At 38.0% G+C, this 15,204-nt stretch overlaps 1 protein-coding gene across 3 annotated transcripts in view; it reads left to right on the forward strand.

The window, feature by feature from the left end:
• The window catches only part of ARHGEF7 (Rho guanine nucleotide exchange factor 7), a gene marked incomplete at both ends in the record, with an annotated part of 126,250 nt that overhangs the window by 84,822 nt on the left and 26,224 nt on the right, over window positions 1–15,204 (forward strand). For all 3 annotated transcript variants that reach the window (XM_082304892.1, XM_082304894.1, XM_082304893.1), the window contains 4 exons: window positions 9,442–9,580; window positions 10,476–10,535; window positions 11,524–11,670; window positions 13,574–13,660. In XM_082304892.1, the coding sequence (XP_082161018.1) occupies window positions 9,442–9,580; window positions 10,476–10,535; window positions 11,524–11,670; window positions 13,574–13,660 (433 nt within the window). The remainder of the gene's footprint in view (window positions 1–9,441; window positions 9,581–10,475; window positions 10,536–11,523; window positions 11,671–13,573; window positions 13,661–15,204) is intronic.

Consider the following 15,204-nt stretch of genomic DNA (forward strand, 5'->3'; position numbering starts at 1 on the left):
TAAAGAAGTCTGCTTTCACAAACTTGTCCTATGTATTCTCCTCATGGGCACGTGCTGCAACAGCTGTTAGTTTGGGACTATTTATGTTTGCCTGTGGTGCAGGACAGAACCATGACCTTCTCTGGAAATTCCTATACATAGAACAAATTCTAGCAGGATATCTGTTCTTTTTGTGATGGACCAAAGTAAACATATTTTGAATATCTTAACTCTTCCTAAACAAAGAGGAGCATAATTGAGTTGTTTCTATTGTGTTACCTTCTTCCAAGAACTTGCATTTTGTTTTAACAGCAACAATACGTGGCATTTATGAGTTTTACTCATAACAGTATAAATAAAAAAACCTTCTAGCTACCAAATACTATGAACTATCACTTTTGTCAGACATGCAACTATGTTCCAACCCCACTTTGAAAAATCAATCTGCAAATTCACACTGCAATTTAGGCAGGAAGGAGGTGTTTGGGTGTTTTGTTTTGTTTTGTTTCTTTTTGTCAGAAGCAATGACAAATTAAAATTAAACAAGACGAAATATGTTTAAAACCCCCTGATGAAACTTAGTGTTTGTTTTCTTTCAAATGGCCTACTTCTAGTACCACTTTCTGTAAATGGTAAAATATTTAGGTGATCCATGCCTATGGGGTTTTTAATACTCTTAGGCTTAGATTTTTTGTTTGTTTGTGCCTTTATGCTCTTTCCATACAGAGGTCGGGATTTAATGTATAGATAGACAATGGCAAGTGATAGCAAAGTGATCATCTACATTTCTTAAGATTTGGAGATATTTGTAAAGGATTAGCATAGCTTTCTTTTATCCTAACTCCTGGAAAACAGAGGGAATAGCCATGTCTGAGAAGCCATGACAGAAACGCTAGGAAGGCAAGCTCTTTGTTCTGCAGATGAAGAAGAGCAGCACTTCTCTTCTCTGTTGCTTTGGGCATAGGTTGTCCTAAGAAGAATTCAACTTCTGGTCTGTAAAGTCAGCTTGATATCAAAGCCTGGTGGAGTCAATAAAAGTATCATAGAGTCGAGTAATGTGGATGTGGAAGTAGGTTCAAAGCAATTGTATTGTTCATAAGAGATCAAGGGGGGAGGTGAGTTGTGATAAACGGCTTTCTGTTTAATGCTATTGTGTTGCCAGGCATGAGTCAACAGAAGTAAATCCTGGTGTGTGGTTTGGTTTGTGGTTTTTTTTTTTTTTTAATTACTCCTATTTTATTATTCTAAGCCCTTCATTTTTGTTGAACACCATTGCTGTAGGTAGCAAGTGGCTTGACTAAAAATTCTGCTTGAGACAGCTGCTGTGAAGAAATCAGAAGGTGGCTTTAAGCAGTTCTGAACCTTTTCCTCTCAGAATGCCAGAAAGCTTTTAATTACATTGCTTTAAAGGTAGGGGGAAAATGACTTTTCTGCCAAGAATAACAAACTGATTGAAGGCATGAAGAAAAGGAAAATACTCAGAACTCTCTCCTTGTCTATTTAGTTGCGATATTTTTATTGTGTAAAAGCATCCCTAGTAAACCTTAATGTAGAAATTACTGTGAGGTTTGAGGATAGTCATGATTGTAGTAATAATGAAACAACTACACTGCAGTGAATGCTAGATTAATATTGAACTGAAATTTTTCAGAGATGCAAAAGACTGAGGTTTAAGACTTTTAAGAAACAGTGATGATCAGTTGCCTGGTTTTGCAGTATAGTTTTAGCAGAGGGTCCAAAAGCATTATATGCAGTTTAATACCAGCAAAAATATGGCAGAGAAATAGATGTTTGCTGAATTCTTGTATTTGAGTATCATGTTTGTAACAGCTGTGCTATTCGGTAGTGTTTTAGAGCAGAAAAAGGAACAGTCTGGAGTGGTTTGATTTGAAACAAATTCTTACTGTCTACAGCACATTACTTCTTGCCGTGAACTCTGTGCACTTCGTAAACTGAACGCACATGCATTAACTGTGCTTCTGAAAGCCTTTCTACAAAAAAACCTAGCAGATAATTATAAGTCAGATTCTTATATCACAGAATTAATATTTTCTGCAGTTTATTAAGTTCACTTGCTTTTGGTGGGAACCATACCAACAAAAAAGTCTCCTAGAGAATGGCTCTAGGTGAAACTTCAGAAACTTTACCTCTATTTTGTTTTTTTTGATTCTGTAAAATAGACTAGTTTTATTATTGTTTTTAGTAAGTGACAGTAAAAACACAACTTAAAGGAAATTGGCTATAATTTTGAAGCATTAACTATTGTTTCTTTAACCAGTTGGATCACTGTAGCATCAAAATTGTAAGCAGTCATCTGGTTTAATGGGATATTACACATATGAGGTTTTTATATGTAATTTTCTGAAGTATCAAGCATGCTCTTCGAGCAGTGTTGTAATACCTGTTAAAATGTCATTGACACCTCGTAAAGACTCTGTGTGTATATATATATAGATAGATAAAACTCGATGATATTAACTTAGAATTATTTTGGACTTCTAGTCAAAAGCTTCTTTTTTGAATAGCATTTTTGTGAAGTTGATTCTAAATAGCAGTACTTGGGATGGGGCTGGAGATTTAAAAGGGGCATTCAATTGGAATGTGACTGGGTTTTTTTTAAATGCCATTCAGTATGAATGCCAGCCTGTGTTTCCTCTTTCTCTGTCATTTGCTTCTTGATCATATGTAGCAGCAACGTAGGGACTTTTATTCAATTAGTACAAAATAAGGGGGGGGGGGGGTGCATATCTATGTTCACATATGTGCGTGTTTATATAAATACGCAGTTGGGGGTGAAGAAGGTTAATTATATTACTTAATGAATAAGAGATTTTTCATGTTTACATCTTCAAAGCCGCAAACATCTTTCATTTCCTTAAATTAATTATTAATAGTCAAACTATTGAAATGAATTAGAGACCTAAGCATATGTGAATATGCAGAAATGGGAATAAAACCTAATTTGGTAGGTACTTTTTGTCTCAGGAATTGTTTCAAGGCCATTGCATATTTTTTCCAGAATTAAAATTCTTTGTGTAATGAATCAAGAATTTCTAATAATTAGGTCATTTTTCCTTAGGTCTGTCATTGTGTCTTGTAATTATGTCTTATGCCACTGGCTGGAGCTGAAGAGGTGGAGCTCATCAGGTGCAGCTGAGTTGTGGCTCTGCAGAGATCAGTGTTTTGCATATTTGCACCACTGCCTCTTAGCTTGTTCTCCTTGTTCCCTTCTCTCATAGTGGCTATAGTGCCACTGTACGTGATCCCTATTTTATTTACTTTATTCCTATATACAGTTGTACCTCTCTGGCTGCATTGTATGAGGTTTTAGTTTCTAATATACCTTAGCTTTTCTTGAGAATCCCGGTTCAAGTCCAAGGGTAGGTGTTATTTTTGGAGAGAATTTTGCTAGCTGGTGAGAGCAGAACTGCCTCGAGGGCGTAGCGTTTAGTCAAAGTAGCATTGATTGCTGCGTGTGCTTCTCATCATAGACATATGCTTGCCTTCCAGTAAGAGAAGAAACAGGATGAGCAACCTAAGGCATGAAAGAATGAATTTCCCTCAAATAAATTAAAAAAAAACCAAAAAAAACCCAGTTGGATACAAAGTACAGAAATGGATAATTGCAGTGGAGTAAGGAGTCCGAGGAACATGAGATACTACCTACCTGGGGAAGATCACAAGCCGCAAAGCTCAGTGCAAGGGGAAACTCCAGCAAAGAAAAAGAGGAGGCAGAAGCTAGGACTGGGACTTTGTGGACTGTATCCAAAATGATAAGAGGAAAGATATTTGAGTATAGAAATCACCGAAGGGTGGATAACATAATGGAAAAAAAGTCTTAACAGGCTCCACTGATCAGTGGACATGAAACTCTTCTGAAGAAATATGGAGAGTACGGACTCAATGTGATCAGCATTAAGTATGTGATTATTGGAAGAGGGGGAGGTCTTAAAGCTTTTTTACTTTATTTAAACAACACCATGTTTATTTTAAAACAAAATGGAAGAATAATGTTTCCAAAAGAAAATTTAATTTGATGAAAAGGCAGCCAAAAATTAGTAATATACGCCCACTTTTTGTTAATTTTGCAAAGTGGCGAGTGTCGAGCCGGTTCTCAGCTGGAAGAAAGCTATTCACAAATCTTTGCTTGTTCAAACATTAGTTTTGCTAGATTCTTCTGTTCCCTTAGATAACATGTCCCAAGCATATTCTACACTTGCATCACAGACCTAGCAGTCTGGATAAAATTTGTGGAGCTGAAACATCACAATTACTCTGAGTAACTGGAGCGAGGAATACAGATCAGCTTGAGTCAGAAAACTCTTTGTGCCTCCCCCACTTCGGTGCATCTCTGAGCCTGCAAGTGTGCAGGCTGATGTCATACGCCAAGCAACAGTCCCCGGGAGAGGAGCTTGACTGGGAAGGTTAGCACTAGGAAATTAAAAGCTGCAGTTGAGGGGTTGCTGAGCCAAGCTGTGCCACAACGCTCTCAAAATGCGGTGCCTGTGTGCAGTCCTCAGACCCCTCAGCAGTGATAGCTCCTGCTCCTTCTATTACAAACAGAGACCTGCTTCAGAAGTGTAAGTTGTAATTTTATATGTATACGTTTTAGTTCCTGGATGTGCTCTCCTCAAGTTTAAGTGTGTTTTTGTTTTTTTGTTTTTTCTTCCTTCTGCTACTGTAGGCACATCTGAACTTGTTTCCTTCCCCCCGCCCGGTCTGATTTGGAGGTTTGAGGCAGCTGTACTAAGGAAGATTTGAATATATTAATAGGGCTTAAAGGCACTTTTCATGGTGACCTTTAAAATATCTCAAGCTGTGAGCTAACTCTAGTTTGGAGTGAGGAGAACTCTTCAGCGTGGGATTTCAGGATAAATGAAGCACAGCACTTTTGTATGCTTCTCTGCATTTTATTCTGTAGAATTACTCAAGTGATGAATTCAAATCTCAGCTGCCTCTTTCTGAAAAGCTACTTATTTAGGCAGTTGTGACTAAGTTGATGATTTCACTGTTCAAAAGTTTTTCCCCTTCAGTTAAATGATACCTCTTTTTAAAACGTACTGCTTAGCTGTGGGCCAGTTTTATTGAGCATATACTGCCTAGGAGAGTGTGGTACTTGCAGGCATCAATTGAAATTGTGACATGAAAGAGCCATTGTCTTTGGCAAAGCAGCTGTGCTCTTGAGCTAACAACACTGACTTTTAAGCGGCTATTAATTAAAAAACAGTTGTGAACTGCTGTCATATTCAAACAGTATTTTAACCCACCCATATTTTATTGAAAGTAAATCTTTGCATTATGTCACTTATTGTATTTATCATTTGTGGATAAATGAGGGACGCTCACTTTAAGCTTTGAGCTGTCCATTTTGCCAGATATTTTATGTCCAGAAAGCTGCAGAGGTAGCAGGTTGGTTTAGCATGAGCAGACTGCTAACGGGGTCTGCGTGATGGAACTGCTCAGACAAAATTTTGGGTACTATTAAAAGAGTATGTGTGTGTATGTGTGTGTGTTCACACTAGAGTTTGAACAAGCCGGCATGTCAAAACTTGTCAGAGGGAAGCACAGAAGTGTATGAAAGAAAACATTGTCCTCTTGGGAATGTTGGGAAGAAAACTACGTCATTCCGTTTTTAATTACACCTATTAACACTGCTTGGTGCAAAAGGCTTCCTGATGATGCCATCGCTAAGCGTGTTTTTCAGGACTTTGTGTACATTTCAAGTGAGCTGAGGTTTAAACTTGCTCTGTAGGTTCCTATACTGTGATTAACTAAAAAGGAGGTGATAAACAACCAAGAATCTCATGTCAAAGAGCAGTGAATGGCTTGGAAACTGCTGCAACATTGCGTAACCACAGAGTGTGTTTAGTTAAAGGAATTGCAGAGTCGACAGCGAAAACAAGATAGTATCAGGTTTTTATTTCAGGTTTCCAAGTAGTTGATCTTAATTCAGGCTACAGTGAGGTTTTTTTTTCCCATTTTCTGGCACATTTCTGGCACGTTTCATAATGCTGAAGTCGGGAAGAAATAGAACAGTGATAATGAAAATTAGAAATGTGAATGTGGGTGAAATGGTAACCAATGTTCCTCCTACTGTAGAGGCATTAAATAAAAAAAAGAAAAAGAAAAAGAAAAAAGCATTGTGTAAACGGATAGCTCAGCAAATAACATTTATATAATGCATTTGTCTGCACCCAGTAGCGTGGAGATGGCCGAAGTAATTAGGAATGAGGATTTTTTTGTCTTTGCAATCTAAAGGCAAAAATCAGCGCTGTTCAGAACAATGTTAAGTTGAATGGCCTGTGGTATTTGCAATTGGCACGTCTCATAGAGTGTACTGGTATGTTGGGGAGAAAAGAGAAGCTGCGTAGACATGCGTGTAGATTGTGCTGCCTGAAATGGGGAAGAAGAGCAGGTAATGTGTGAAAGGAATAGTTGATGAAGTTAGGCAGCAGGGGCTGCGTATCTGGCTGAAGCAAACAAAATGCGAAGAATGAGTTTAAACGTTTACTTGAAGCTACATATCAAGTACCATAGGTACTCTAACTTTGACACTGACATGGGTGGGGGTGCGTACAGGGAGAATTGATGGAGGGAACAAAAAAAAAAAGGCAGTAGCGTGTATATGATCAGTGTCATATACACAGTGAACTGAAATTTAAAACCACTGAGTGCCTTGAGACAGGTGGGCTTTCACAGGTGAGCTTTGGTAAAGCTTTCTGTGGCAACTGGGTGGCATACCCTCGTTTGTCCACCCCATCACCTTGCTGGAAACAGCTGCTTCCCTTTAGCTGAGTCGGGAGAAGAGGATGTGCCACCATGCCGTAGCCATTCAGCTCTGCGTTCCAGCAAATTAGCCTGAATCCTTTGTGAACAACTAGCTGGTAACACTGTAAAACCAGATATGAGTCAAAATCCGTAGTCTTGTTTAGGGTGCCACCAGAATCAATTGTCAAGTTCTGTAGTTGGTGTGATTTTTGTGCTGACTAAGAGCTGTGACTAAAAACACAAGGCAAAGTAGGTCTTCAGGCTCTAGGTATTCAGATTTGGCCAGCTTTACTTCTTAAATCTAAATTCAAGCTAGAAAAGTACTCAGGTTTATCTGTGCTGCACTATTATAATTTTTCCATACAAAGAGGTTTTTCAGTGGGTTTTAATTTTGGCTAAAACCTGATCATGTCACAAGCTGATTTTAGGAGGCCTAGAGTTGCTGATACACATCGCTCGAGAGGGATGTAGCAAGGTCTGCCTGGTGGAGCTGTGGGCGTTCTCAAGGGTGCCCAACCCTTGTCTTTGCATCTTTAAAATGCAAAGCAGGTGCTGGGAAATCCCCTCGCCCGATTTCTGGACTCTGCAGTTGAGTACAGCAGAAATTGCGCAAATACATGCACTGAGGAGTGCCTGGGTCTGGTTAGAATGGGGGTGAAGTGCTCTAAAAGAGGTTGTGTAAGGTTATGTCAAACCTGACACTTCAGAAACAGTGCTGGATGTATTTAAGCAAGGTAGTGTAAGTAAGTAACAATTAACTAATGTAAAGACAAGTGAACATTGGAGTATACTGTATGGAAAAGTCCTTTCTCTTCTGTGAACTTGGGGAAGCTTTAGCAGCTGGCAGGAGAGAGATCCAGGTGGGGTGGTGGACGGAGCACTTACGTTGGGGATGGAAGGTCGCTGTTCATGTTCTTGTTCTGCTCTCTTAATCTGTTTGGACAAGTGACGTTAATAAGCAAAGTGTCTCTTGTTCTGAAATGGGAAGGGGGGTGTTTCTGTGTCTTGAGGGAGGTAGGGAGGTCTGTTTAGTCGTAATCCATGTGATGTTTTTATATAGCATGACTCACTGATAATTGAGCATGTGTATTATGGAAGTGTCCTATCAGTATCTTTTTCCTAGGGAAATTGAGCAGGTCAAGATTTGCTTTCACTTCTGTATGGAAACATTATGCCCTAGGTTTGGAGAACCTTGCCCTTCCCTTTTTGTTAATGTGGCCATAATGTACAAGTGTTCCTCCTTTATTGCTGTTTGGTGTTTGATGCTTTTTTTACACTTTCTAAAAGTACTGAACCTGGTAGCTGGCTAAGGCTTCCTTTGAAAAATGAGACTATGCCAGTAACCAAGGAGGGGATAAAAATTTTTTATGGGAGTGTAATTTTATTAATCAGTAGAAAGTAAGGACTTTCAGGATATCATAGAGTAGAATTTACACGACTGTCACATGAGAATAGTGTTATTTGTTGTGGGTTTTTTTCAGAACTAGTTAATGTACTATATAACAAGGGCTCAAAACATGAGCAACCCCATCTGCAGACGTCTAGAATGACACAGCTTGACTGCAAGAAGATGTTATCTCTTTAATAAGCGGCTTTCTGAATTTCCTTTATTTAGATTTTGTCTTTAGAATCCCACGTTCTTCTGTAACTTGTATTTTCTGAAGCCTGGAAATCAGCCCAGGTGCTGCCGTACCTTCCTTTCCCCATGGTGAGGGCTCATTTTGTTCCTGATCATTTAAGCTCTAGAAAAGCTTGTCCTCCACCATAGTCCTCTGAAACCTCTGCTTTATAAGGAAGCAGAAGATTTAGCTATTTTAAGTTTCCTTGATAGCAAAGCGAGCTGAAATTCCCAGGATGCGCTGCTTTTTTAAGTGAGTTAATGTAAAAAGTTGAGGGGCTGGGCCAGTTCTTGGAAATTATTCAAACATGAAAAACCACCTGGATAGGGGAAGTAGCAGTTCATGATATTTGGAGAGCATGGATTTCTTACAGCAGCTTTGCTGTCAAAACAAGTGTGTTGTGTAAGTACACCCTCAGTGAAACCCGAACTTGTCTGAGAATAGATTGCGCAGTAATTATTTCTACTGTGGTCTACCATTTGTATGGCTGTTGGTTAGTTGGTCATTTTGCAATAACACCTTGGATGTGTGAGATGAGGTCATTAAACATGTAAGTGTGGGAGGAAAAAAGGTTCTGAAATGCTCTGTGTCTTCCCATTAGTGCCTGACACCTTAAAAATATTGATGCTTGATTAAATATGAAGCCATTGACTCATTTATGTTTGTGTATTACCTGTGTAAACCACCTCTAAGGTCAGATGTCATTTTACTAGAATAAAGAGCTGAGTAATAAAATATAGCGCAAATGGCTTTCTTCTGTAATCGTTGCTTGGATGGGGTAGCATTTAGGAGCTGTCTTTGAGCATCAGTTGCCTAGAACGGTGGATTTGATCCTATGTCTGTTGTTCCATGGAAGGACCCCAAATCTGCAAATGTCTTTTTGTTCCTGTATTTTATTTAATGCAGAAACTTATCACAGCACTTAAGTTGTACTTTAATTACTTTTTTATTTATTTGGCCTCTTGTTTTATTGGCAGAATTCATTGTGGATGAAAGACTGAAGCGAAGAATCCAATGTCATTTTAATTGTCTTGGTAATTTGATCTTAATTTGCTTAAATATCTTGTGTACACAGTGAGGAGCTAGGAGAATTCATGGAGACGAAAGGTGCCAACAGCCCTGGGATCCTTGTACTGACCACGGGCCTCAGCAAACCTTTTATGCGTCTGGATAAATACCCCACGTTACTCAAAGAACTTGAAAGGCACATGGAGGTATATCTTATCAGCATTTATGTTCCAGCTTAATGATGATTTGACAACAATTATTTTAAAGGTACATGTCAAACATGATGGGACCCAAAATTACATTTGTTTGCTCTTCTGTCAGCCTTCTAAAATATGGGCTGCAATGGTTTAAAACTTAGTGCAGTAAAACTTCCTGTAAAAGCTAAACGTTTAAAGTAAAACTAGCCAGAGAAGTTAATCTTTACTCCTAGAACAGTCTTGCAGGGTCTTTGGTTGACTTGGCATTGAATGTGTCTCCTGCATACTACTTGAGGCTACTTTATCTTGTAGAAGGAGTGCTGCTTCTCATCTTAGGACCTCAGCGTGTCGAACACATCACCAAAGTAGTCCCTTTGACTTCTACTGAACACTGTCCAGAAATGATCTTTCCAATACGGGAAGGTGTTTGAGGAGCTACTGTTTCCGCCTTTGCATTTTATAGGTTAGATTTTTGGAGTGTGAAAGAGGGAGAGAAATAGAAAGTGTATGGGTCTTTGTCTTGTCACACAATTTGGTTTGTCAGTCAGTGACAATGGAACATACTAGTCTGTAAGGAATCTAGTTTGTGACAAAGCTAACGTGCCAAATAAAACTCTTTTAAAATAAACACTTTTCTAGTAGGATTTCAAAATCTCTTGTCTACTAGGCCTTGTAAAACTTCCTTGGCTCTATTTTAAGCATAAGTAGGAATGTTATAAGTGACTCTTCATTTTTATTACAAGCCACCAGTGTTTGTTATAAGAATAAGGTGGCTGTGAAAAGAGAGGTCTACAACTTCTATTTTTCAGAATTGTTTATTTGTTTTTAGTTAAGCTTCTAAAAATTTTCAATGAATTTTGATAGAACTAAAGTTTTTATTGTATGTTTTCTCCGTTGTTTTTAGGATTATCATCCAGATCGTCCAGATATTCAAAAATCCATGACTGCCTTCAAAAATCTTTCTGTAAGAGTGATAAAAAAAGTATATATTTTAAGTAGAATGTTTTCTAATTTCATCCTCCTCTATTGCTTTAGAAAAATGAAGCTTTTTTGTAAATATTTTATAAGACATTTTTGAAAGCCTGGAAATGAATGCTGTTTGTGGGCAGAGCTAAGGATGGTAATTTGCTGGGGAGTTAGAGCAAATAGATTATTGATGTAAGAGCCATGCAAACATTTTGCACCTCTTGGTCTGCCCTCTCGCTCGTGCTTTGTCTCACTTTCTACGAGTGCTAGCATAACTAGTATCCTGAAGAAGGTCGTCTTTACAACAATTGAGTATATCTTCTGAGTAGGAAGCCTAATTTGAACACATGAGCTGTCTATTATTGTCTTTTAAAAAAGAAGTTAACTGCAATAAACATACTTAACGCAATCTTAGTTACAATAAACTTAATGTTTTGTGTTTCCTGTTAGGAGAGTGTGCTGGCATTTCCTATTTTTTAAAGCAGAAATTTAGTGTTATCTGTGTTCAGAAGAGGTTTGGCAATCCCATTCTGTTGGGTGCTTTACAAACAAGAGGAAACAATTCTTGTTGAGAGAAATTCAAATGAATGGGAGTACAGCTAGTAGAGCAGGTTGGAGACATTTAATAAAAACAAGACATAAGATTATACACACTCAGTTTGCACAATTCACATGGCTCTTTTTACTAAAGAAAGATGCTTTGTTCTATAGTCGTGTATTCAGGACAGCTGTGTTACTCTATTCTGATGAGCCTAGCCATTTTTGGTTGGAAGTACAAAAATTAAAAATGTGAAGAAAGGAGAAATATGAGGAACAGAGCTATGACTATTTGTAATAGTCATCTAAATGAAAATGCTTCACGTTAGGTGCTGTCTTCTGTGCACTACAACCGCAAGAGCAAATACAACGGTACTGGTATTTCTACCCTTAACCTGCTCCAGATTGATACAGTTGACAGAGATTGTATTTTTCCCTGTGTTTGTTAGGGACAATGTCAAGAAGTACGGAAACGGAAAGAACTTGAACTACAAATACTGACAGAAGCTATCCGTTGTTGGGAGGGAGAGGATATTAAAACACTTGGCAATGTGATTTACATGTCCCAGGTCATGATTCAGTGTGCTGGAAGTGAGGTAATGTCCTTCTCATCGTCATTGTTGGTCTTTCTTTCCATTTTGAATAAAATTAATTATAATCAGTATGCAGCAGAAATAAACAGAATGCTTCAGAGATACTAATCTAGACTAAAATCTTTCTCTACTGATTTAAGGCTTTTATTACAAAATGTGAAATAAATTTCCTTGAAGATGGATGGTCTCATTTGTAAAATTTACTGACACGTAACCAAATATAGCAGTTATATAAACATTGCAAGATGATTTTGCAGGACTATTTTCAAAGTGCATAATTAAACAGGATTTTCCATGCGTACTTATGTTACAGGATCATTTTGCATAGCAGTTATTACAGTGTGTTTTAAATAACGAAAACTTTCAAGTTTTGTATTACAAGGTGTCTGAGGCACACTTTTCCCTCACTGTTTTGGGCACTTTGCTCAACCAGTAAATTTTGAAACACAAGCTTAAGAATCAAGTGGTTTTGGAGAAACAGAATAAGAGGAGACATTAGAAAGTCAGTGACACTGCAAAGTCTGGGGTGACTTGTTTAGAAACAAACCAAACAAACGAAACACACAAAGAAAAGGTTGTCCTACCAGAAATAATGTTAAAATAATCTTAAGAGCAAGTGCTAAAAGAAAGGAAATGTTATACAGATTACTGACATGTTTTTACTGTCAGTTGTTCCCCTGTAAAATCAATGAAGCTTTGAACTTGGTGGGGGCTTTGAATTGCAACCTTAGTCAGTTTCCTCCCTTAGAACAAAGATGTCCATAAATATGAAGAAAGAGAAAAGTGTTTATGCAAGTGAATATTTCAGAATTCGTCACCTGACATTTTTCTCTCACATATTTTGTTAGGTGTTAAAATAAATAAAAAAGATTCAATAGGGCTGGTAATGCATCTTTTGCAGTCATGTCTCTTCTTGCAGTCTTCAAAACAAAACATCACCCCACCCCCTACTCTCATCAAGCGCTAAAATGTCAAATGTAATGGACTTCTAGAAATTTCTGCATAGCATTACAGCTTTTTGACTAGATATAGAACAGCTTCATTTGTGCAAAAGCAATTGGTTTTGGTCTAATCTTTTTTTAAAATTATATCGACATTTATAAAGGTTTACTGAAAAACAGATAGGAACATTAAAACTAGGTAAGGACTTGTATTGTTGTGCAGAGATGCTTGAAATTGAGACGGTGGCTTTGTCAATGGATATATTTGTTTCGTCACTAAAATTAAAACATTATACCTTAATGCTTCTCTTCTTCATTGTTTGTCTGTAGCAGTAGATTAAAAGTAAACCTTCTCCTCCTTCCATAAAAATACCCCCAAAACAAAAAACAAAGGACAACTTCATAAGTGAAACCAGCAAATAAAAACCAGAACAAAGTAACAAGTGTTTTTGTTGCAAATATAAGCATTATTAGTTTTCTTTTATCTTCTTTTTCTACTTTGAGGCATAATCCAACATAATGCAAAAATCTGATCTCTCCAGTTTGAGAGACCGTGGTCTTGACATTACCGTAACAGCATCCATCTAAATTATATTAAGAAATATATCTGATGTGTAATTTTGGTTTTGCTGAAATCGGCAAAACAGTTGTTACCATATTAAACAAGGTCAGTACTTCACCCAGACTTTACAATTTCTGTTTTAAAATATTAGACCGTACTCTCCAGGAAGAAGTATAGGCATGTGTTACTAGTACTTTTCAAATAGAAAACCAAATAATTCTGACTTTTTTTTTTTTTTTTTCTTTTAAAATTCTGTGGAGAGTTAATTTTGCCAGGAGCAAATATTTGTGGAGTAATTATGGAGTTGTAACACTGATGGTAGTTTTTAATAATATAAAACAGAAAAAGGGGGGAGGGGGCTTGTGATGTTGTATTTACTTTTTCATTTTCTTTTTTTGATAAGGAAAAGAATGAAAGGTATCTTCTTCTCTTCCCTAACATTTTGCTAATGTTGTCTGCCAGCCCGAGAATGAGCGGGTTTATCTATCAGGTAAAGTAATACCTGTGTATAAATGTGTTTGGGGGGGGGTGGTGGGTGTGGCTTTTTTCTGAATGGTATTTCATAGAAAACTCGGAAGGATTATTAAACTTCTGTGTTTATAAAGATAAAGGGTAATTTTTGCAATAAGAACTGGTCATCTGTTTTATAAAACTCTGGGCTAGAAGCCTGGGTATGATTTTTGCAGCTGTGACTATCAGCAAGGGGTTTTTTTTACCTTGTTAGTACCAGCTAATGAGAAAAAGTATCAGTAGCTTTTTAGATCTACACAGTAAAATTATACTGTTGTACAGCTTTGTTAGTGCTCTTCCAACTGCTGCTTGAGTCTTAGCAAAACTATACAGCACTCCTAAGCTTGCATTGGTGTGAGTTAGGCTGTGCTACCATCTGTTTCTTTAGGTGCGTCTACATTAGTGTTTTATCTTTGAATCAGCAGAGCACTTTTGAAATTAATCTTCTAGTTTTCCCTGTTTACCTGTATTTGAGTCACAGTGTAGACACAGTCTCAGGGCTCAGACTGGACTCCCTCTGGGTGAAGCTGAACTGGAAGGCGTGCTCCAAAAGTGCACTTGATCTGCTACAACTACTGGAGCAGATCAAGTACATGGATTGGCATTCAGTCCATGGCCCCAGCCTAGAGCTGGCCCAGTGTAACACCACCCGAAATGCATACCATGTGGCCTTCAGGTCCTTAGCACCAGGTGTTTCACTTCACAAATCCATTACTTGCTGCTGGTAGACATGGTCTTTGAGCTCTCTATCAAGTTTCCTAGCTGAATACTTGCCTGTTTCCCCACTACAGAAATAGAGCAGCTCTGCTATAGTGCAGGAGGATCAGTGCCGATTGGGTCGGCGCCCCTGTAGCTCTAGGACATGTTTCACAGAAGCACTTGCATTTTGGCTGTGTCATTCTAAATGCCCCTGAGAGGTGAAGTTAAAGCAAATGCACAGTCCATGAGTTTCTGAAATCTTTTATAAATGTTCTTCAAGTATTGTTATGTGGTTTCCAGACATCACAGTAAAGCACCAAAAGTTTTAAAAGGAGCCTGAGATTTCACCTGCTGTAAGTACTTCTGTAAAGGAGGCTCCTCTTGAGCAGTTTGTTACTTTCTCCTGGGCAGTGATTTGCCTGCTGTGAAGAAATGCTGAAGCATAGTCATTCAGGGTTCCTATGTGATCGGCTACATCCAGTCACAGGCTGTGTGACTTTCTTAAGAGCAATTAAATTCCAAAATTCATGTTCGGGTTCATATCTTACCTGCCATGGTAGTAGCTGGATTTGTCTGAGACTGTGTTGCATTAGATGGTTCAAACGCACAATCAGGTTTCTCTTAGGTTTGTGCTGCTCTTCAGAATTTTTGGCCAGTGCTTTATGCCAACACAGATGGAAAAAAGATATTAGAAAAGGCAGGTGAGCTCTGTATCTCAAGTGGCACATCCAGAATTCTTGATGAAGGAAGATTCTTGTGTACTGGTTACAAAGACAACTGACTAGAAATTTAGTGTGTTAACAAACAATATGAAATTAAACAATG

Source organism: Platalea leucorodia, assembly GCF_965183815.1.
Source record: "Platalea leucorodia genome assembly, chromosome: 2".
Taxonomy (NCBI): domain Eukaryota; kingdom Metazoa; phylum Chordata; class Aves; order Pelecaniformes; family Threskiornithidae; genus Platalea; species Platalea leucorodia.